At 31.1% G+C, this 24,295-nt stretch overlaps 1 protein-coding gene across 2 annotated transcripts in view; it reads right to left on the bottom strand.

Moving 5' to 3' along the window:
* Window positions 1-3,733: 3,733 nt before the first annotated feature.
* The window catches only part of LOC129960365 (battenin-like), a 55,980-nt gene continuing 35,418 nt past the window's right edge, over window positions 3,734-24,295 (bottom strand). For both annotated transcript variants that reach the window (XM_056073770.1, XM_056073772.1), the window contains exons 10-15: window positions 22,641-22,809; window positions 21,627-21,695; window positions 21,460-21,521; window positions 17,627-17,720; window positions 8,590-8,730; window positions 3,734-4,015 (exon numbers count right to left, since the gene is read on the bottom strand). In XM_056073770.1, the coding sequence (XP_055929745.1) occupies window positions 3,887-4,015; window positions 8,590-8,730; window positions 17,627-17,720; window positions 21,460-21,521; window positions 21,627-21,695; window positions 22,641-22,809 (664 nt within the window). In that variant the 3' untranslated portion in view covers window positions 3,734-3,886. The remainder of the gene's footprint in view (window positions 4,016-8,589; window positions 8,731-17,626; window positions 17,721-21,459; window positions 21,522-21,626; window positions 21,696-22,640; window positions 22,810-24,295) is intronic.

The following is a 24,295-nucleotide window of genomic DNA, read 5'->3' as shown; positions in this document are numbered from 1 at the left end:
AGTGTGCTAAATAAGCATATTTATCATAATTATCGAGGTTGGAATCGTTATCAATTTTTTGAAATTGTCCCCCAAAAACACAACCAGTTCTTTATATTTTCATCAAAAGTGGGTAAATTGATTTTAGAGTAATACAATAAATTGTTCGGTGTAGTACTCACCGCTCTGGAAACAGTAGAAGCCGAAGAATGTCCTTTTTTCTCATCCAAAAGATCACGTATTTTCTAAAACTCGCCACTTATCAATATAACTCTCTGAAATGTCGATTTCATTATTGATATTTTCCTCAGTCTCTTCGGAAGCAAACAATAGTTCTCGAAATTCGTACTCACACGCTACCATTAGTTTCGCTTTCTCTTCCACAATTTTTAATTTCAAAATTTTATCTTCGACAGGCAACTCATTTTCACAGTTCAAAAAGTCACTATGAGCAATCGTAAAGAGTCTCCGATACTGTTTTGGAGAATTTTTTAGTTTCTCCATTACGAAAATATAACAAGCTCAAAAGTTATGGCTTACTCGAATCGTAGCAGATATCCTGTCGCGGACGCCAGATGTCGGATATCGATCTCCAAAAACTCTATTATGGATCGATATTCCTAATTCTCAATATTCATGTGATGTAGTATATAAAACTAAATGCTCTTCGAAGACTTACTAAATCCTTTAATCTACTTTAACTACATCTAATTACATTCATGGACATCTAAAACTACGTCGCACACAAAACATTGCATCAAAACATAAGCACTGAAAACAGAAGTGCTCATAAAAAGAAGTGGCCAGATACAAGAAAGATGCAACAATGTTTTAAAATAATCTTGTAACCGGTCAGTTTTCTACATCATCAGTGATGTTGAATTTAGTACCTAAAAGGAATGCTGGAAAAGATGACACGTCAAATCAAATGCCCGGAAATAAACCGATTTTGAACTTTTTAGTCCAAGAACAATAATTGAAAGCTGAATTTTTTTTTTGGGGGGGGGGCATTAAAGCTTGTTGCGTCACATTCGTCCTTTAATGCATTCAATAATATATCGCAAATATTTTCACATATATTCACTGAAAGTGAAATAGCTAAAAAATGTACGTTAGGCCGTACAGAAATGCCGTACCTTATTTGCTAAGTATCAGGTCCATTAGCTCCATGAAACTGATGGCTGAGAAATCAGCAGAAGTTAATGCCCAAATGCTTGAATTAATAAAAATGAATAAATAAAAAAAATGTAACTTTGCTTTGTAATGTTCTTTGTTAAGTAATCCTTAAATGATTTGTATCATAACAAAAATGCTTTTTGTTTTATTTCACCCGAGTCCATAACAAAAATGCTTTTTGTTTTATTTCACCAGAGTCCATAACTTTGTGTGACTTACAATTAAAAAGCATTAGAGGTAATATATCCCCCCTCCCAATATATAATTTTTTTTTTTTTTTTTTTTTGCTAAATTCTAGATAATAAGATAATTTATTTTTCTGTATGTAAATATAAACCTTCTTTTAATATACTATTTCGAATTATGTTAAATTGTTGTTTCCTTTCCTTGACTTTGCACTCCTTTAAAACCATATCCTATTATAACTAGCACGAGTGCTATTCACACATTTCCTCATATTTTGAATATACGTACAGGGAATTTTTATTCCAGATTTGAGCGGTCTTGTCATGACCCAACAAACAATGACTTGCGATCCACAGGTTAGGAACAATGCTCTAGAAAATAAAAATATTGGTTTGATTGGTGTGATTAGTAAATTCTTTCACAATGAGGCATGTGCGAAATTCTATACTGCTTATTTTTTTCCCTTCATTTATATTAAAGATCACTAAATTGTTAATGTACACTTAAATTTTAAATTTATTTTTCGGCTTCATTTCAAACATTTCTTTAAGGACTCACTATCATTCCATTATAAAAATTACACTAAATGTTAAGCAAGCAGTTAAATATTTAAGAAATTAATATTTTTAAATGTAAACCTAAAAACAAAAGCTTGTTCGCTCGCTTTTCAATTTATCATATATTATATATATACACACTGAGGGGCCAAATTATTATGATCACCTGACAGTCTTATGCAAAATGAGCTATTGCGTCACATTGTTGCCGCTAGAGGGCGAAATAGCTACAAAAAGGGAATGCAAGGCAAGTGAACCATCAATTGCACTGTGTTACGTGCGGAGATATGGGCAAAAAACGTGACCTAACTGAGTTTGAACGCAGGATGATTGTAGGCGCGTAGCGTCGGAACCAGCATCAGCAAAATGGCTGCTTTTGTGAAGCGTTCGAGAGCAGCAGTTTAATGTTTATAAAGAGTGGACTACCAAGCAAAAAACCGGGTCTAAATGTCAGGCTTGTGGTCGTCACAAGCTACTGAATGTATACGAGCTGAAAGGAGACTTGCCAGAGTTGTTCACTCCAACAGACGATAAATAGTACGTCAAATAGCGGGAAATCTTAATGAAGGAGCAACTGCGAACGTCTCTGAACGATCCATTACACCGTATAGTCTATGGGAGCCGATGACCTGTTCGAAAGCCTCTGTCGTCAGCCTTGAACAAGAGCAGACGTCTCCAGTTTGCCAAGGCGCATAAGGATTGGACAGTAGATGACTGGAAATGGGTCATGTGGTCTGATGAATCGAGTTTTCAGTTACACCATGCAGATGGCAGGCTTCGGATATGGCAAAAACAGCACAAAAGCATGGACCCCAATTGCATTGCTACAACACTTAAAGCTTGTGGAGGCAATATTATGGGTTTGGGGGATGTTTTCTTGGCATTGCATGGGTCCTTTGATTACTGTGGAACAACGTCTGAATGCCCAAGGGTATTTAAGTGTTCTTGCAGATCATGTACATCCTGTTATATTAATGGTGTAACCTGCCGGGGATGGATACTTTCAGCAAGACAATGCTCCTTGTCATACAGCTGGTATTGTCGTCAGATGGTTCGAATAACATGACGCTGACTTTACTTGCCTTCGTGGGTCCGCACAATCACGAGATCTCAATCAAATTGAGAATTTTTGGGATGAGATCGAACGGGGCATCAGACAGCTGGATCCAGTGCCATCCAATCTGAAGGAACTGGAAAGTGCAGTCCATCGGATACTGGGTCAAATTTCTCCTACCACCTACCAACATCTCACAGAATCTATGCCAGGAAGAATGCGAGCAGTATTATGGGCTAAAGATGGCCCAACACTGTATTGAGGGGGTGGTCATAATAATTTGGCCACCCAGTGTATATCTAGTACATATTGTTTAAATGCCTTTTTTGTAAATCTTTAGAGGGAAGTAAGAATCTAAAATGAGAAGTGATAATATGAATACTTATCAAAAGGGGTATATATAATTTAATTTCAAACAGTATCTGATAACAAAACATTAGTGCGTTTAGATCACTTTTTAAAATTAAATTTGATAAGACAACAACAACAAAAAACATGCCCCATGTCCCGCCTATCATCTCCAAGTCACTGATGGTGAAAAAAGGATAGGGAATGCCTTTGTATGCAATTGAATATGCAGAATTTTAGTGTCTTCAATTTATATATCCTTCGGATAATTACTGTACAAATCATTTCTCAAAAATTAAACAGATTAATACTCTGTGTTGAATATACACACATAAATAAGAAAAACTTATCAGTTTTACAATTTCTATCATATGCATTGGAATGGCATATTATGTTGACAACATTTTTGTGAAAATTAAAATGCATTAACTGGGAAGCATTTTTGTAAGAAGCTGAATTGTCTATTTTTAATATAATGCAAACTTTTTATAAAATAAAAAATTAATAAGAAACAATATTTAAATACAAACAGATATTTTTCCAATATAAACCAATACATTTACAAATAAAAAGCTACGTTTTTGTGTCATGATGTGAATGACTGCATTTGGCACAAAGCATCGTGAACAGGTAATGCTACAACACCTGCTAGAGCTATACCTATAGAATCTCCCAGTGATGCAACTCCCATGGCGAACTCCTTATCTTCATGGTCCTGTAATAGAAATAAAATGAAATTTAATTTTGAATGAATACTAATTTATCTGTTATAATTCTTATATTCATGCACAGTTTCATTTATTTATCTATTATTTTTTGGATTTCCGTAAGTATTTTAATATACAAAAAGAGAATATTTATTCAATCTTTATGATTGTTATTTGAATGAAATAATGCATTATGCTTACCAGAAAGCAAAACCAACTGCAAAGTTGAACATTTTTTATTCTAATGAAATATAAATCATTTTCTTTATAATAAATATCAATAAAGCTTTTATTAGTTCTGAGAAATGAAATTTGATATTTTTAAAGTAAAAAAGACTACAGATTTGCAATGTTTTACAAAGAGGGACTCACCAAACCTAAATTAAAAAATATATATTTTAATCAACCGCTTTTAAAAAGTTATAAGTTATTTTAGATTTCTACAGTTAATTCCATATGCATTTTTACATTTAGAATTACTTACAGAAGAATGGTAGAATACTGATTTAAATAAACTGCAATACTCTGCACTATCACAAAAATATTGCAAATGCACAGGGTTAGCAAGCAATAAGTTACCCACTTCAGAGGGCTCTAAAAGGCGTTCTATTGATTCAAATGAGATAAGATTTGAACTACAGATTATTGAGATGATGCGCCTTACATTTATTAAATAAATAAAAAAAATGTACAAAAATTCACCGTTAGGTGGTGCTGTAATACACAGAAAACCATTTAATATGGTTTATAACTGTTAAATAAAGTAAAATTACTCAATATGTCCTCCTTTATTTTCAACATTATGCCCTAATCGGAGAACCATATTTCTATAGATGACCGGAGTGAGTCTGCCGGAATATTAAGAATATGGCGCCGAATGTTGTCCTTCAAATCTGGTAGAGATGATGGCCTTTGACAGTAGATAATGTTCTTCAAATAACCCCACAATCAAAAAAAGCAATGGGTGATGTCCAGCGAGCGAGGAGGCCATACTATTGGGAAATGACGACTGATAACGCGTGCTTCTGTGAAATGCTCCATTAACAATCGCTTTAAACGACGATCAATATGAGGTGGTGCCCCATCTTGTATGAAATCGATGTCTTGAAGGCATCCACGTAGTAGAGGAGTTGACATTACAAAATCCCTCAGCATATCATGGTACCGTTGTCCTGTGACGAAACAGGTTTGGATTCCACTTGAAGGTATCTCTTCAAAGAAATACGGTCCAATGATAAAGGTAGCTGTAAAACCACACACCATATTGTCACTTTTTCATGATGTAAGGGTTGTTCCTGGATAACGCGAGGAGTTTCCTCTGATCAAATTCGGCAGTTGTGGGTGTTAACTTGTCCATTGAGGCAAAAGTGGGTCTCATCACTCCACAGAATGATGGACCCACTTCCATGGCCAAGTTGTGTCAACCACCATTCGAGCAAGGAACTAAAGTGCAAAAGCTTTACGGACCCCTAAGTCCCCGTCCTGCAACAGGTGTACAGACTTGATTTTGTATGGATAAAAATGCCAAAAACTGCCGTACGATTTTTCGTACAGTTGAATACGGCATATCCAGAACACGGGATACAACTGGCAAACTCACACTATTATGCGGTGATTGACTGCTGGCTTTAACGAGCGCGGTCGCAACATTTTCAACGTTGGAAGACGGGATTTTTTTTCCGTCCTCTACCTGGAAAAATGCCAAGTAGTCCAGTTTTTTCAAATTTCTGCATCATCTTGCGTAGGGCACATGAAGACATTGGATCTCTTCGCATCTGCTTCATACGACGAAATTGCTTTAGAGCTGCAACGGAGTTTTGTTGGAGCTGATACAACAATTTCACCAGTACCGCTTTTTCTTGCAACATAAGCATGAGGAATAAAGAAGGAACTAATGTTCGTGCAGAATCCGCCTTCTTTTTATCCAAAGAAAATTGGTAATAGACATGCGCTGTAACGCAAATTATGTTTCACATTTTCAATATATGCAAATAAATGCAATTTGTGCTACAGCGCCATCTATTGGGGAATTTTTTTACTAATTTTTTTTAAAATTAATAAATGTAAAGTGCATTATCCGAATAACCTGTATTTCAAATTTTATCTTATTTGGACTAATAGAACACATTTTAGAGCCATCTGAGGTGAGTAACTTATTTCTTGCTAACCCTGTATTTCAACTACATTATGTAGTAAACCATCCCAAGGATATTGCTGTCACTTATGTTTTAGTTTTGCATTTTAAATTAAATCATTTTTAGAGAAAAATATTAAAACCTAATCAAGAAATGTTCAGGGTAAGTACAATTTTTTTAAATTTACTGAATAATTTCCGATGAATAAAAAGAAGAAAACATATCAAATGAAAATTAAACAACTTTGTTTTGCTTTATAAAACGTTAACAAAACAAACTTACATATTTAAGTGTAGCTTATGATGTGTTCTAACAATATCAATTAAAAATAACAAAAATGAGTGCCATTTCCATTTCAATTCTCAGTGAAACTAAAAGTGAGAGTGAGGAATTGTATGATTGACAGTAACAGAAAATAATCTGCATCAATAGATTTTCAGGTATCAAGAGACTTTCCATAATTTTAGAAGAGCTGTGAAAAAGACCCAGAATATCCTTTTCAATAGTTCCAGTGAAACTGAAAGTGACATTTTTTATTACTTTAAGAATGACAGTGTTACAGATATTGGGAAAAGATTTTTTTTCCCCATCAGAATATGATAGATGTTGCCAGATTCAATTTTCAATAATTTTTAATATGCGCCACTGAAGGAAATTTTTTACTATCTGTTGAAGATATCTGCTGCTATTGGTACTGGTATACTTGACACCAGTCACAATTTTTTGGAGTGATCTACTTCTTGTGTACCATCTCGCCATAAACTGAATGGAGCAGTATCGACAAGATTTGTTGTGGCCGACTGCTGTCTTTATCATAATCCACCCATATCACAGACCAATTCTCCGAGCTGATATCCTCTTAGAGGAAATTTGTCCCCAGCCACAAAGCGGATAATCTTTCACCCCTTCCCATCTTCACCTACACCTAACATCCTGTTTAACAAGGAACAGTACGATTTTGAGAAAAACTAATCAAAATTCCCCATATTCTTCCAAATGTTTCACAACAAAAGAAAGGTAAACAATATTAAATAGAAAAAAGTCAATTTTTTGCATCATGTCTTTTAGTATTTTAAGATTTATGGCATCGTTAATACTGTGCTTAATTCATTATTTTCAATTTTTAGATTATTTCTTACTTGCGAGACTTCTATGCATTCCTTAAAATGATGATAAACTTTTCCGATTCCTCCACAGATGTATTTATTTTCCCGCATTCTTCCAAATCTTTGGAAGTATTAGGGGAATCTCCGATGCCATGAAATAATTTAGATTTGAGAGTGATCTACTTTTAGGAAAATGAAACAAATTAAGAATGTGCAATATTTCTAGAGAAACCAGAAAAGATATTTACTATCAGAGAAAAAAAAAAAAAACCCCAAATAATTAAGGAATAAGATATAATTATCACAAAAAAATAACTCCATGAAAAGAGAAATTATCGAGGAATATCATACTCTTATGAAAGTTACCAGCCACAGTGGGTTTGTTTGAACAATTTTTAATATCAGGTCTTAAAGAAACCGGATTAAGGTATAAAGAAATGAAAAAATTCACAAGCAAGTTTGGAGAGAAAAACAGAACACACACACACACACACACACACAATAATTATTCAGTAATGGACACACTTTATATATTGTCAACTTTCATAATATTCCTTATACATTGTTAACGGAAATGCAAGCTTAATGTTTCAGGACTCAGTTTTCAGCAAATATGTACTGTCATGGAAAACATCAATAGTAGTTATTCTTCTCATAAAATCAATTCTTAAGTTCAATAAACATTTCATTAACTACAGAAAAATACAGCAATAGACCAAGTTATCGTGGTAATCTAATGAAGAGATTGAATCGATTCTCCTCAGATGAGAAAGAAAATGACAAAATTTTCTCAAGTGCATTTTTATTAGGGGGGGGGGAACGCTTGACAAATTTCCTATTGCTAATAACTTAATTTGACAGAAAGTTGTATTGGCTGCAAATAAGTGAATGTACAAATAATTTTATCACTTAAACGGAATTAAACATTAGATGCAAGAGACAAAAATAAGATAGTTCCGAATTTAAATTATAAAGCTGATTATAACAATATTTAGAATTGATTTTTATTTATAATAATGTGAAAGTTCAACAACATTCTTGAAAAATACCAAATTTCAAACAGATTCTTATTCAACAAGTTTTTAAAAAAAAGATAGGATTTCGAAGTTTTAAAATTGATTTTAAACAATATCAATGGATTTTGCTCTTCATACTCGTAATATAAGAGCATAAAAGATAAACAGTTATTTTAAGTCGCTGACAATCAGAACAAATAACTATGTTTCATATATTAGTAAAATTTCATTTGAAGCCTCTAATTTCTAAACTATGCCAGGCTGCAAAGTATAAGATCAATGTACAATGCAATAAATGTCACGTATATATTTTTTTTATTTTTACCTCTAAAGAAATTTTGTAAAAAGTATTCACATAAGCACATCCACCAAGAAGTCCTTCATACAAAATTATCGCAAGTACAATCCAGATACTTGGAATATAAGGGAAGCATACATTCAGTAATAAAATAATAAGGTTCATCATCTGAAAGAAGAAAACATTTTGAGTTAAAAAAGTAAGAAGTAATGAAAAAATTAATTTTTATGTATATTACCCAGCATTTTCACACAATAAGAAACTAAGTAGGTTTAAACTTCAGGAAACAAGACTAGAGTTTCACATCTAAATTACACGCAATCATTACGCATTTCTTGTTTTTATATATGAAAAAAAATGATAACACTTCAGTTTTTGAATAAGCACCTAATTAATAAATAAAAATGTAATATCTGTTTTTTTTATATGCTGTAGAAATCGAAAATATTAAATAGTTTCTCCAAGTTATGTCCATAAATACAAATAAAAAAAGGGGAAGGTTTCATGATATTTAATTAGTTAATTGTTTATTAATAAAAACCCATTTTCTATAAGGCATTTCAAATTTTTCTGTTGACGCATATACAAGACAAAACAATAATGTAATTAAAGTGAAAAGAATAAATATTTCAGAAATCCACACCGATGGGAGAGTCTGTATTTGATGTTGAACTAAAACTAGAAACGCAAACCAAAGAAAAGTCCCTCTGGGCTCGATCGGTCAGGCACTCAACAGTAGGCCTGATGAACAGACAGCACTCAACAGATGGGAGGCCTATTTGAACCCAAATTACTCAACAGAATATCTCCCGATTTTTTCATGAATGCTATGAAGCGTAAAAAAGGTGTTAGCGAGTATTTCGTATTAATCAATAAAATCGTTTTTTAAATTAATTTTCGAAATAATAAATCTATCAGCGTACACTTTAAATTAGCCCTGTTGTTTTCAATGAAGAACTTGTCTTCTATCTCTAAAGCCTGAGGATTTTATTTTAAATTGTATGTAATAAATAGCGTTTTACTCATTGATTCTTTTAAGATAATTTTCCGATTATAAATCTTATTTTTCTTTTTGTATACTAAAATATTTTATACAAAATTAATTTTTACATTAAAGAAGCATGAAAATCTCGAGTGATGCCGGGTACATCGGGTTGTTTCAAATAAAGTAAAATCGGAAAATTTCTTACCGTACAATAAAATACTTTTTCTAGAACATTTATTCTCTAATTTAGATTTTTTTTTCATTTTTTTTGCCATACTGAATTTTCTGCATTTTTACAATAAAGAGGCAGTAATAAAAACTTTTCTTCCTCCACTATACATCATTTTGCTACGTACATCAATTTTTTAGCTCTAACTTCACAAAACACTTTTGAACTAAAAAACAAATTACAATACAGATTTTTGTAACCATTTGAAAGGAAGTTTAACTGAATTATGCTCTATTTACAAGCTCCAGTTTTGGCTGAAAGATATGGAAAACAAATTACTATAATTGCAGCAGATAAGCAAAATATTAATAAAGCAATGTAAACACGTTAATAAACAAAAACAACTTTCAAATAATTGCAAGATGTGCTGTAAATCTTCTGTGAATCACAAAGGCTTTTAAGGGATAATCGAGTTTCAGAATCATACTTTGTTTCTGCTTCAAATAGTGTAGTAAAGATGCTTATAATTAAATACTCAGCTTTAATTATAACTTTCTTAAATAATCATGCATATTTTGATCAAATAAAAAGTGAACAGTGAAGTTACACTTCAAAACTAAAAAAACCATTTTTCTTTAATAAAATTTGTCAGTCACAGGGTGCGTAGTGAGAAATTGCTGCAAAAATTAATCAATTTTATGCACCTTAGCAAAAAAAAAGTAAACACCTTTTACATTCAATGCATATGTAAACCGGCGCATTTTCTAAGCAAGGAATATTTGCTGTTTTATAATAAAACACTGTTCTAATTGAAAAATTGAAAATATTAATTTCAAATGTGTACTTTTTAAATTGTAATATTTATTTTTGCAATTCTGCAGAAGCACAATGTCATCTATTGTAAAAAAAAAAAAAAAATGTCTTTTAGATTTTGGGAAAAATATTGAAGTGAAAAATATCATTACGAAAAAAATTAAGCCAACTTCTATAAAATTAATAATAAAAATCATAAACCTTTTTCAACATTTGTTAAAATTATAAATTACCAGTTAATTTGGATAGATGCATCATTTTTGAAAATGTCGATATTGATGTAGAAGCATAACATGAATAAAAAATTTGTATTTGATTTTTATACATACAGCCAACAAATAAGATTCGACATGTTTGGATGGAAAAGGGTAAATTTCCTAATGAGCTAACTCATCATATTTAGCAACTCAGAACATTTTATTCCAGACTTTTAAAGCTAATGCTTTCCAGGATGGCTACCATTATAAGATTGGAAAAACCGCTACAAAACTGACGATAGAGCAAATTCATATTCTGTATTTTTGAGATTCATTCTTTTTTTTAATAGTAACGAATAGCAGTGTTTAGAAAGGGACAGACGACAAAAAATTATTTTACCGCTTCCTACTTCTGAAATTTAGTAAAGAGTTTTTATGAAAGTTTTACACTTCTGAAACTTAACAAAAACCTGCTTTTCAATCCATATGCAAAAAGAAGTAAAATTTTCTTACTTTAGCTTAAACAAATTGTAGAAAATGTGTTTATATATTTTACAAAGAAATGAAAATGATTTAACAATTTCTAATTTTCATAAATAACGGAAATAAATTCATGAAGTTAAAAAGACTGAAAATGCAAATAAAAGAAGTCAGTTGATGTATTTAAAAAATATCTTTTGAAACCAATACATCTCCATTACCTCAAAATATAGCAACACTCATCAGGTGAAAAATCTTATTCTACGAACTGCTTTAAGTTTTTAAGTTTAAATTAAAGCCTTTTATTTTTAATCACGACGTTAAATGCGACTTAACGATTCCATGAAGCAATCATATTGTTTTGAATTTCATTTCGATAAAAATCATTACATTCAAAACTAATTTTTCAAAAATTACTAAAACTAAAGAAACAAAAACGCATTCATTCAAACAAAATAGGTATCATTGTGAAGCGCTTTATTTAACTACCAAAACGGCATAAAAATAATTTTTGTGCGATAATATGCTTTGATGTTATGGCGGAAAAATATTAAAATTCAGTATTTATTTTTTAATTAAATTTTTACAATAATATTAAATAATTTTCAAATGAATGGGAACACTTGAAAAAAATCCACGGATAAAGAAATAACAATAATCGAAAACCTATTATTTCAAGTTAAAATTTCAACATACTTAAATTTAAGCAACTGCATTACGTAATTATACATATATGATAACCTTTGACATGTCGTTCAAGGAACTGTTCCAAAGTGACCTATTAACGAAAACGATGTTTATTTTAGTTATGTTAACCTCCCGTTTTAAAGCAACATTAGAGCTATTTCGGGACGGATCTCGTAATTTTGAACAGCGACGACGCCTGAGCTGCTTTTCTTGTTGTATAACACAGATTCTGTATAAATCTTCTACCTATGAGAGACATAACATTGAAAAGACAAAGAGAAAACGCCCAAGATTTATCATCCAATGAATAAAATATTGTGTTAAGTGCACCATTAAACGAATGTGTTTTCTGGTAAATCATGTAAAAGTCACTCGACAAACAACCGCTGGACATGATGCAAAGTTGATTTGTGGGACTTTGAAAAAAGTTTAGTAAAACAAAGGAGTAATTTATTGCATATCGCTATTTATTACATAACACAAATTAGTGTAATACAGTCTTAATGAATACACGACGAAAGTAAATAATAAAATTATTTTTATGAAGTTAGCATTTTAGTCACTAAATAATTGTTAATAAACCAAAAATAAAAATGATTCCTTCGTATATTCATAAAATAAAGCTTGGTATGCAAATCACTAGAATATGTGGATTTTGTTTAATACATGCTTTGTAATACCGGGTGGACAAAAAGTCCGTAAAAACTTTAAAAATTCATAAAACCCGTAAAATGAAGCAAAATAAAAAAACGAATTGCAGATTTAGCATCGGTAAGTCACATGATTTTTTTAGGTTAAAAAAAAAATTAATTAAAAAACAATCGATAGGTGGCGTTTCATACATAAGTGAAAAAATGGACAGGCAAATAACAAAAATAATGTTATCAAATCATTTATTATGGCAATATGTGTTCAACATGTCCACCACCATAAGGGATTACCCATTGCAAGCGTCTCACAAATCCAGCAACGGTAGATTGCAGCATGTCTCTATGCATGACATCCCTCGGCGGATTGAATCTTTCAATTCCGACAGATTGGATGGGCGGGATCGATACACCTGTGATTTTAAATTTCCCCATAGCCAAAAGCCTGCTGGTGTCATATTTGGTGACCGAGAAGGCCATGGAAACTTGCAACGTCTGCTAATGATTCTCTCTTCACCGAACGTCTGTATCAGGAATTCCTTGACTGTAATAGCAGTGTGACGTGTTGCTCCATCTTGTATAAAAGTAACAGTAGAAAGCGAATCTTTTTCACTCAAACGTGGAACAATTTTTTCGCGCAGAAACGTTAAATAACGCTGAGCATTTACTGTCACCATTTTCCACCCATTTACTGTGTTTTTCACCCAAACACTGTGTTTCAAAGAAGAAAGATTCTATGATGAACGAACCTGTGAACCCACACCACACAGTGACTTTGGGGAAATACAGTGGTTTCTCAGCTTACATTCGTGGATTTGATGTCGCCTAGATGCAACAGTTATGTGTACTAACGTCGCCATGGAGCGAAAAATGAGCTTCATCTGTCCACAAGATGTTAAAGACCCAGGAGGGATCTTGTTCAATTTTAGAGAGAGCCGACCTCACAAATGCTTCTCTCTCTACAGTATCCGATGCTAAAAGTTTCTGGCAAGACTGTAATTTGTATGGATACTGATTAAGAACTCCATGAAGAATGTTGCGTATCGAGGATGGTGGTAATCCCAAACGTGTGCCAGTTTCTTGTGCACTGTTAGTTCCTGCCGCGGTTTCGGAAGTTAATGTTTCCAATTATGTTGGAAAGCGCTCCGAACGTGTCTACATTAGACTTGGTCGTCCGGATCTTACACGATCTTCCAGCGATCCAGTTTCTTCAAATCGCTGAACAAGCTTTATGAAGCCTGCCACTATTAAATGTTCTTTCAAATTATTCACATTTTTCTGAAGTCGGAATTTACGAAGTGCAACAGTCGCTGATTCCTGGTTCAGGTAAAACAGCTTCACCAAAAAAACTTTATCTTTTCCACATAGCATCCTTGTTTACTTACATAGCATGCAACGGAGAACTGATTCTGGATCAAGAGCGTAAATATTTATAATTGCCTGTCTCATTTGCATATTTCCAATTCAGTCGTTCATACCAGCGCCACCTATCGGCTGTTTTTTTTTCTCACCTAAAAAAATCCCGTGACCTATCGATGCTCACTCTGCAAACCGTTTTTTATTTTGCTTAATTTTACGGGTTTTATGAATTTTTAAAGTTTTTACGGACTTTTTGCCCACTGGGTATTATAATTTAGATATCATATTTTTTTTCTTTACAAAATCATAATTTAGGGTTGATTTTTTTGTATGGCTGGATCCAAGAGAAAAAGTGTCTAAAGGAATGAATCGTTCTTGACTAACGCCGTGTAAAAAGAAAATTTTTATTTAATCCTTAAAGTGACATCGAAAGTACCCATTATGTCTTAAATTGAAATCAAATATTCAAAAATCGCGCAATTATATTCAAATGTATGTATATTCAGATTGTAAATAAAAACGAACCAAAAAAAAAGGAAGGGATTTTCATTTTGCAAAATCAGTCAGTGGAGTGTGCTCGCTTCTTTTGCAACCCCTTCGGGTCGGCCCTGACAATATAGCAGACTGGATGCATAAATTATTTCAAACGAATTTGTCTGAAACATTCCTATGAATATAAGCAGCATATTTCATCATGCAATAATTATAACAGAGCAACTATTTATTATTTTGTTGCTTATAAAATGCAATGATAAAATTATATGCACATCATGCATATACATTCTACAGTTTGAATGACAGCAATGCTGCATTACCTGATGAAAATTGCTTACAATCCAATAAAATTTTTGAAAGCTATAAATAAATAAAAGATTAACATATTAAAAGTATTTTAAACAGGTAAATATGTTTATTAAATTTGAGACTTTACTACTGATAATACAACTATTACCAAGATTTAAAACTAACACAAATATATACAGTGGCTCAAAAAATTGAGAGTACACCTTACGTTTACTTGACAAATGCGACTTTCAATATAAATAACACATTACCGGGAAGTGCAAACATGTTTTCATTTTTACACATAACAAATGGTTTAATTTAGAGTAAAAATATAGAAAAATCAACGAAAAATTTCTAAATTGAAAATTTTCAGAAGCATTTTAAATAAACATACGCAGAATTTTGCCTCAAAAAATTGAGAATACACCAATGAAATTTTTGCAATATCACGCATAGAAACAAAGTGTCACTATTAAATTGCATGTCTTTTGGCTCTTATAATAGTCTCTAAACGTCATGGTACCGATTCGACCAATTTTTGGTGGTATCTGAAGATATTTTACCCCATTCTTCTTGCACCACTTGTTTTAAATGGATTTTGTTTCTAATTTTGTATTTTTGAACCACTTTTTCGAGTATGGCCCACGAATATGCAATGGCATTGATGTCAGAGTATTGTGGTGGTGTTTGTAACTGTTGCTTACAATGAAAAAGACATCATATTTTGACGTTACGTGCATTTTGTTTGGGGTCGTTGTACTGCTGGAAAATGGAATTTCCATCTAAACCCAAATTTTTAACACTTTCCTTTAGATTGCTGCTACCATATGGTTCATCCAACTTGTTGCAGAAACTTTCCAAATCATAGGCAGAAGTGTAAGTGCTGAAACTGTGCTAAATGCCATTAGACAAGCTGGATATAAAAGTCACATTGTTAGATAGAAACCGTTCATCAGCTTGCAAATCCAGAAAAAGCATTTGAAGTTTGCAAAAACTCATCAATTGAAGACCAATAACCTTTGGAAGAAATCTATATTCAGTAATGAAAAAAACCTCAACACTTTTGGCAGTGGCAACCATCTTACTGTATGGAGAAAGCCTAATACTGCTTTGTATCCAAAAAATGTACGTCCTACAGTTAAACATGATGGTGACTCCGTGATGATTTGAGGTTACATGGCTTCATCCGGGGTAGGAAATTTAATTTTTATAGATGGCATTTAAAATGATATGGTTTACTTGGATATACTTCTCAGCAATCTAAAGAAAATTGCTAAAAATTTGGGTTTAGATGGAAATTTCATTTTTCAGTAAAACAACGACCCCAAACAGAATACACGTAACTTCAAAATATGGTGTCTTTTTCATTGTAAATAGCAGTTACACACACCACCACAGTACCCCGACATCAATTCCATTGAATATTCGTGGGCCATACCTGAAAAAGTGATTCAAAAACACAAAATTAGAAACAAAATCCATTTAAAACAAGTGGTGCAAGAAGAATGGGGTAAAATATCTTCAGATACCACCAAAAATGGGTCAAATCGGTAGCATGACGTTTAGAGGCCATTATAAGAGCCATAAGACATGCAATTTAATAGTGACACTTTGTTTCTATGCGTGATATTGCAAAAATTTCATTGGTGTATTCTCAATTTTTTGAGGCAAAATTCTGCGTATGTTTATTTAAAATGCTTCTGAAAATTTTCAATTTAGAAATTTTTCGTTGATTTTTCTATATTTTTACTCTAAATTAAACCATTTGTTATGTGTAAAAATGAAAACATGTTTGCACTTCCCGGTAATGTGTTATTTATATTGAAAGTCGGATTTATGAAGTGAAAGTAAGGTGTACTCTCAATTTTTTGAGCCACTGTATATATATATATATATATATATATATATATATATATATATATATATATATATATATATATATTTCTAAAATTTTTTATCGATTGAGGTTGTTGTTGAGATGAAGATAGATATAATATATACCAGGCTCTTATACAAGGACAGATCTTCGGTAAAATCTGGCATCTGAATCCATTACCTTCCAACTTGAAGCTACTAGCATGTTCTTTTTGTGCAGGAGTTCATATTTTGGGATGTTAGTATTATTCAAATAATAAAAAGTATGTAATAAATTCTTCGTTGTCTTCACTTTAATGTTAGTAACAACATTCCAAAAGTTTTTAAATATAATCTGTTGACACTTCTTAATTAAAATAAAGATTTACAAAAAATATTTTAAATATTTTGTTATTTCCTTGAACATACATTCTCCGCCTTTTAAATTCTCAAACGATTAGAATTCTAGGAAGCATAGATTCAGTGATAACGCTATTTTAAATTAAAGAATCGTTCTGAGAAATGTTGAATTGAAGTTTTGGCAGGCACAACCATCTCTCCTATTTTGGGCGGGTATAATTACTTCGACAGATATTCTACAATAAGAGCGTGGATAATAATAATTCGATATGCAATGAACCACAAGTCGCATTGAATTTTATCCGATTTTGATTAAATTTACATATATTGTTCATTCTTTCAATAAAAAAAAGTTAATAGCAAAAAATTTCAACACAAACAAGTATGCTAATAATACAGCTTTTTGCAATAAAAAATCTAGTTTTATTTTTCTTAAGATAAAATGGTCTAAAATCACTTATGAAAACTTTTATTAAAAAATTTATATAAATAAAGTGCAAAAATTGGTGTCTTACCTAAATAGACTACATTGCAAAACATAAGACAAATGATATATTTATAAAAGACAAATAATCGATCCTAATTATAAGTTTTATAATGCAAATAATGGGAAATTTTAATGATCAGATAACTTTCTATTATTCCTTACATAATGAAAATGATGTTGCAGGCATCACTAAGAAGCTCACCTTTTCAGAAAAGTATATTTAAGCGATAAAGATCTTACCTGTAAGATTGGTAAAATCCACAATTTATAACAGCGAAAAATGTTCACAGATGAACGAGATATCATAACTCCAACTTGGTAGTCAACCTGGTACCTAAAATAAATTAAATAATCATACAGTGAGACTTAAATTAAGCTTATCTCTTTAAAAGAGTTAAGTTAAGCACGTATATTGATAGATCACAGAATATGCAATCTATTCATTAAACACGCAAGTGAAATGGTAATATAGATTAAATCTTTCATAAGGTGTATTAATCTTTTCTCCTTCAAATTAATCCGAAAGTGCAAAATACACTTGTGATCTGTATAACTATATTTTAAAACATCCCCGAACTCCTCGTATATCATATTCTTCAAGTCGTATCATTTCAAGCTTTAATATTTCCACGGTCTCAGTACTGCTCCCATTTGAGAAAATTTTGTATTTCAGGAACAAAATGATATAGCAACGAGTTAATTCTGATGAAGAGAGAAGGTGAACTAGTGCAGTAAGCGGATTAATTCCAGAAACTAGCAGGAAACCATTGCCGAATATGTAGACGATTTTTATACACAATTTTGTCAATGCCAAATATCTTGCCCAAATTGTGCGCACAAACGATATTCCCGAATTCAATTTATTAGCAATCATCTGGACTGTTGATTAATAATAATAAAAGGAAACGAGGCCGCATATATTCGATGTTTTCATTAGCACAAGATCGAGAGTCGTTCTCATCTTCCAATCTTCACAGTTATTACTAAAATTATTCGCCTTATTGTCGTATGGCATTCTCTTTCTCTGCAAAATTCTCTATTTATCTTTGCTACTATTAGCAAAATCAGACTCCGGATAACTTCAAATGAAATTTTTGCTTAAGTCGTTAGATCTGTTAAGTCTATTCACAAAGTTAAATTTCGGTATTTCACGGATTTAAATGCATAAACAAAACATTCATAGTCATTTGAACTTTAATTAAAAAATATGCCTTTTAAACAAAGGCTATTTGCAATTAAATACAAGTAAAAGTGATAATTTTACTTGCATTTAACGCAAACACAAGCTAAAATAAACAATAAAATACCAATCCTTTATGTAAGGAAAGCTTATCAATAACAGCATCATTTCAAATCACAAGAACATTATCTGATTCAAGTGATCATCTCCGTTGATTGCAAATATTCACAATCACTTGAATCTGGACAATTGTGAACCACAGATAGAAAAATTCCAATATCAAACAAATCGAAATCACACTATTGGTAATAGCATCTGAATCAAGAACAGCAAACCAATTTAATGTAATTAAACTAAAACTATCTTTAATGTCCCGTTTTGAAGCAGCACGAGAGCTTCACTTAAATGATGAAATCGTGTTCGAATACTTTCACTATGAGATTATGGAAAGAAACTAGAAAATTCAAGTAAGCAGTTTGGGACTTATAGAAGAAAAAAAGGGCCCTCCATCAACGAAGTTAAGATTAAGATTTTTTTATTTAAAAATACTCAAACAAACAAACAAACAAAAAACCCCGTAGCGACAGGTTCACGCGATAAGAGCCAGTTCCTTCTGCGTGTTATTGCCATAAAAAGCTCACAATATTTCATAAATTTCTTGGAATTTTTTTGTCCTTCAAATTTCACTAAAAATTTGATTTCGAATCATCGCTCCTTCTGTTCATCGATTTCCATTCTTGAAAAGAGCAAAGAAAAAACATATTTGATAAAATGGTTTCTGCTTTAGCTGCACATTTGACTCGATGGTCTGAAAGTTTTTGACGCTCTAGTAGATCTTCCTCCAAAAGAATACAGAGACAAAAATAATAATTTCAAAATCATCCTAAGGGCTCATATATTTTTACCAGATAAACTATGTAAGCAAGGGGCAATACTTTGTCAATTCATGAGATCGGTGAAAAATTATATAAAATAAGTAGAAAAAAGATAGAACAGCAAATAAACTTTATAAAAATAAATATTATACTAACTAATCATTCAATAAGTTAAATGAGAGAATAAGAAATACAAATATTTTAAGACAAAATGGAATCTATGTATTAAAAATATCATATATCTACAAATTTAAATAGCATGTTGATTCAAGTATATATATTCTTAAAATTTTAGTAAAGTGATGTTATATCATAATGCAACTAATTTTTAGCAATCTACAAGTTATACAGTCATCTAAAGCCATAGAGAAATCAATATCAGCCAGAGCAATACTGAACAAATATTTAAATAAAAAATAAAATATATTCTAAACATCATTTGATCCAATTACCTTATGAGTTACCTTAAGTTATGACTAACCAGTTAATAAATAATTAACTTTAATGAGAGTTGGCAGGAATTTCTAGAAATAACAATAGTGAGTAAAAGCTCCATGAAATTTAATCAGATTCATAATGAACTTTTTACCATTACCATTAACACATCAAATCACTTTAACAGGCTTTAAATTTTGACCCGATTTAAGAAGAGGAAGAAAAAAAGCAAAAAAGAACAATGAATAATTTTGGAAAAAGTTATATGATTTCTATTTGGTTCGTAGTTTGAATATAGTAATAATTTTATTCAAAGCTTTAGATAGCTGAATATTTTAAAAAAAGAAAATAATGTATAATAGTGATATGTCAATATTTGTTCTTTCTTACTCATACATATATTACATAAATATCATATTTACTAAATTTTTTTAAAAAAAGTAAACTCATTTTAACACTGACTGTGTTAAAATTTGTGTAGGTGATGGTAAACTATATCATAATTTTTACTGACACATTATACAAAATATGGGCAAAGGGGGGGGGGAACGTGCTACAAATAATTCTCGAGAGCTTTATTTAGCAACGATTGCTTTAAAAAAATAGAAACTGATGTCAAGCAACCCCTTTCCAGAATGGAATTAATCTACAGGAACTTAACTATCCAGACATATTGAGAATAATTGTTTGCACAAAAGAGGCTGATTATGAAGAAATTCATCTTTTATATCCCATTATTAAGGCTACAAAATGCACACGATTGAAGTGGAGCAGATATCTTCGTGAACGATAGCCATCTGAAGAGCCGAGAAAAATATAAGCTGTAGACTTGAAAACATCCGCAAAAGACATCGGTGCTAGTAGAGTCGGATCATAGTATGAATGAAATAATATTGAATGATCACTAAGGCATACAAAAATGAAATTAAAATGCTGAAATATATAGAAATGAGATTCTTGATGCACATACCAAGTTTTTTAGAGGCAAGATCGATAACAACTTCGTTCTAATGGACGATAAAGCATGTCCCCGAAAATTGACATAATAAACAATTATCTTAAGGATAAATGAATCCAATTGAGAAATTAGTTGACATAACATTTGAAATTAAGCCAAACAGACATGTGTGGGGCAAACTAACACATTAACTTGATTGTAAACTCCATCAGAGGCTTTAAGGTACTATTAATTGTGAATACACTTCATTATAGCAGAAATTCCGGGGAAAATCTAACACTTAATATTTAAAATTACTGTAATGCTAGGTTTTTTTGTCAACGATCACATAACTTATCAATTTATTTCAATTAATTTCTAAAGATTTATGAGATCAACTCTTCCTTAACGCACTTACTATCATAATTCATACGCTCTTATTAAATTTATTATTATTATTATTATTTTTTACAGAAATAGACATTTCCGAATTTTCAAAACATATAAAAAATAAAGATTTTGTGGAAGTCAAAGTTCTTACTTTCAAAATCACCCAAGTCACAATAGCTTTTACAGTTAATTTTTAACTAAAAAAATCCACCAATGTACATATAAGATTATACAAGATTTTTAAAATTCAATTTACCATCGATATTGTTTTTCATGTGGCAACCAGTCACGGACATTTGGAAAGTATAAAAGCTCCATCTAGGCGAAATTACAACAAAATTACTGGAATTCTAAAAAAAAGTATTTAATTTTAGCTTAACTAAATGACTAAATGTCTTTGAAAAATATACTTAAGCTGCTTACCAAACCTTGATTAATGAAATATTCTGCAAAGTATACCAATCCCAATGGTATCATGTATTTTAATAAGGGCTGTGAAAATGGAAAAATAGTTATTAAATATACAATGTAAATTCCTGAATCTTTTTGAAAATCAACCATGAGAGTTATTAAAAAAAATGAAGCTTGAGATCTTTTGTTTAAAGAAAATTGTCTAGAATATTAAAAATAATTAAATGATTTTTCTATTTCAAACTCTGAATTGGATTCAGCACACAATTCAAATTACATGTCAGTCCTCACAAATCAATTGACTACATGTTATAATCTCATACACATTCATACTAAATGAAATCCAGCATACAATAAGAACATTTTATAACAAAACTTGATAAAAATCAAAGTATATGAATGAAATGATGCACATGAAAGATCCTTTTAAAATAATGTAGATCTCGATTGGTGCAGTTTGTAACAATCAAGAAAAATTCTTTTTTTCTTAATTTTCATATTTTTCCCTTTTTACAAAGAACTGATTTTATAATGAACACAATTTTTATGATAATTAATATCCGTTAACAGAAGTAAAAGGTTCAGTTTAACACGACTGAATACTGTTATTAGATATCCAAGATTATTAATAATGCTTCATATGTTTATAATTTTTAGATCAATACAGGCCTAAAACATTTTTTAAATCTTCTATTAGCTACTATCAGTGACATTAATATACATCTGCTGATAAAAGATAAACCGAATTAAACTGAAGCACTTATATGAAAGCACATTTTTCTGTCACTTTAGTGAACACTGATAAAACTTTCACTTTTTTATAATAATTTATTATTTTCAAGGAAAATTGACGGGTGATCTTTGTATTGTCATTTTTATTTTAAATTAAATTTTGAGACTAGACACTCAAACAGTAAAAAAAAAAAAAATGTCAAATAGAAAATAAATAGTAAATATTAAAAATTAATAGGCTAATAATTATTAAAAAGAACATTAAATTAATCAAATGTAGAAGTTTTGCATTACCTTGACAAGGCTCAGTTTTTTGGCTAATGTATAAGATTTACTTCTAGAGGCGTAATCTCTAGATGATAAATCAATATCGCCTGACAAAATGGGTTTTCTTTCGGAACTACAAAGACAACTTCGGCAGCCATCTTTCAGTGATGTTGGATGGACAATTAAAATCCAAAATCTATAAAATATTAACATGATAGTATGAATAAATTAGTAGTTTTCTAACATTCATTAGTACAAAAAATACAAAATTTAATAGTCAAACATGAATTTATTTCCAGAAATTCAACATCAGATGCAATGCAATCGGAGAATAAGGGGGTATAGATGTTCTAGGCGTAAGTACCAAGAGGTGCTAAGGATACAAAAAATTAATGAGCTTGTATTACTATTTAAATTTAAATATGAAGAGGCACAAAAAAACATACTCCAGGAATTATTTATTCTTGCTAAGCCAGTAATGATGACTGGAGGCGAGAAACTCAAATTTTATCTAGGATTACATCACTCAGTATTGCCATAGTTGAAAAAAAAAAAAATTGCTAAGAGCAGAAATTCTGTTGTTGTTGTTTCTAATGGCACTTGTCATAGACAAGCCCACTGACTTTAGAAGTCAATTATTTTAAGCCAAGGGTACGTCTCTTGTTTTTTTCTTAGTAGTGCCATCTAGGGCCAAGAGTACGACTTAGCTACACACACGTCACAACCCTTTTTACGGGGCATTCATGTATTTCATTCACTCATCCACAGATCCTAATTTAGACCTGAACCAGTACTCCCAGTGATATTACTCTCGACATGGAGGATTCTGTGACTACGATAGATTTATACGCGTGCCAGCAACCACACACACGGGGAGTCTTCGGCCGGCGGTATTCGAACTCGAAACCCAAGGGAGGCTAATCCAACCAGGCTATCCCGGTCTTAAAGTAGGTTGGGATACCTAAGAATATACTCAAATAGTATTCAGTTCAAACTTATAAATGAATGTCTTTGTAGTTAAACATCAACTGCTAAAATGATTACTTAAAAAAATATTGTATAAAAATAAACTAAGCATTATATGAACAAAAAAACTTTTTGTTGCAAGATATGGCATTTTTTTTAGATATTTCATACAAAATCACTTCAAAAGAAAGTGTGCGAAATTTTACTTTTAAAATTATTATTATTGATAGAATAAAAGTTTACCCGAAAATTATTTCATTAAAAATTGGGATATTTTTCTCTTTTATGCTAATATTTATATTCTAACAAAAACATTTAGTCAGTCATGAAGGGTTTTAAATTCTCAGTAATCTGATTCTCAGACATATCATATGTAATATATATATTCAGATGAGAGGCGAAAATAGACTATGAGACTGAACTAAAATTGTCATTTTAAAAATCTAATTCTGTAAAGAAATTTAAAAAATGTAAAATTACCTCCAACTTTATTTTAATAAAGTAATCTTTTCTTAATGGATCATCATAAAATGAACAATTATTAATAAGGAATTATATATTAATCCTGTATCTAAATCCAACTTTTCATTTTGAATTTATACTTTAATGTATACAATTGATAATTATTAATCAGTGAAACAGCAATTATGTTAAGAAATTAACTGCTTGATTCGGGCAACGATATTCATCATTGCCTTCATATAATTAAATTGTAT

This window comes from Argiope bruennichi, chromosome X2 (assembly GCF_947563725.1).
Source record: "Argiope bruennichi chromosome X2, qqArgBrue1.1, whole genome shotgun sequence".
NCBI lineage: Eukaryota > Metazoa > Arthropoda > Arachnida > Araneae > Araneidae > Argiope > Argiope bruennichi.
This window is presented reverse-complemented; position numbering and strand designations above follow the sequence as displayed.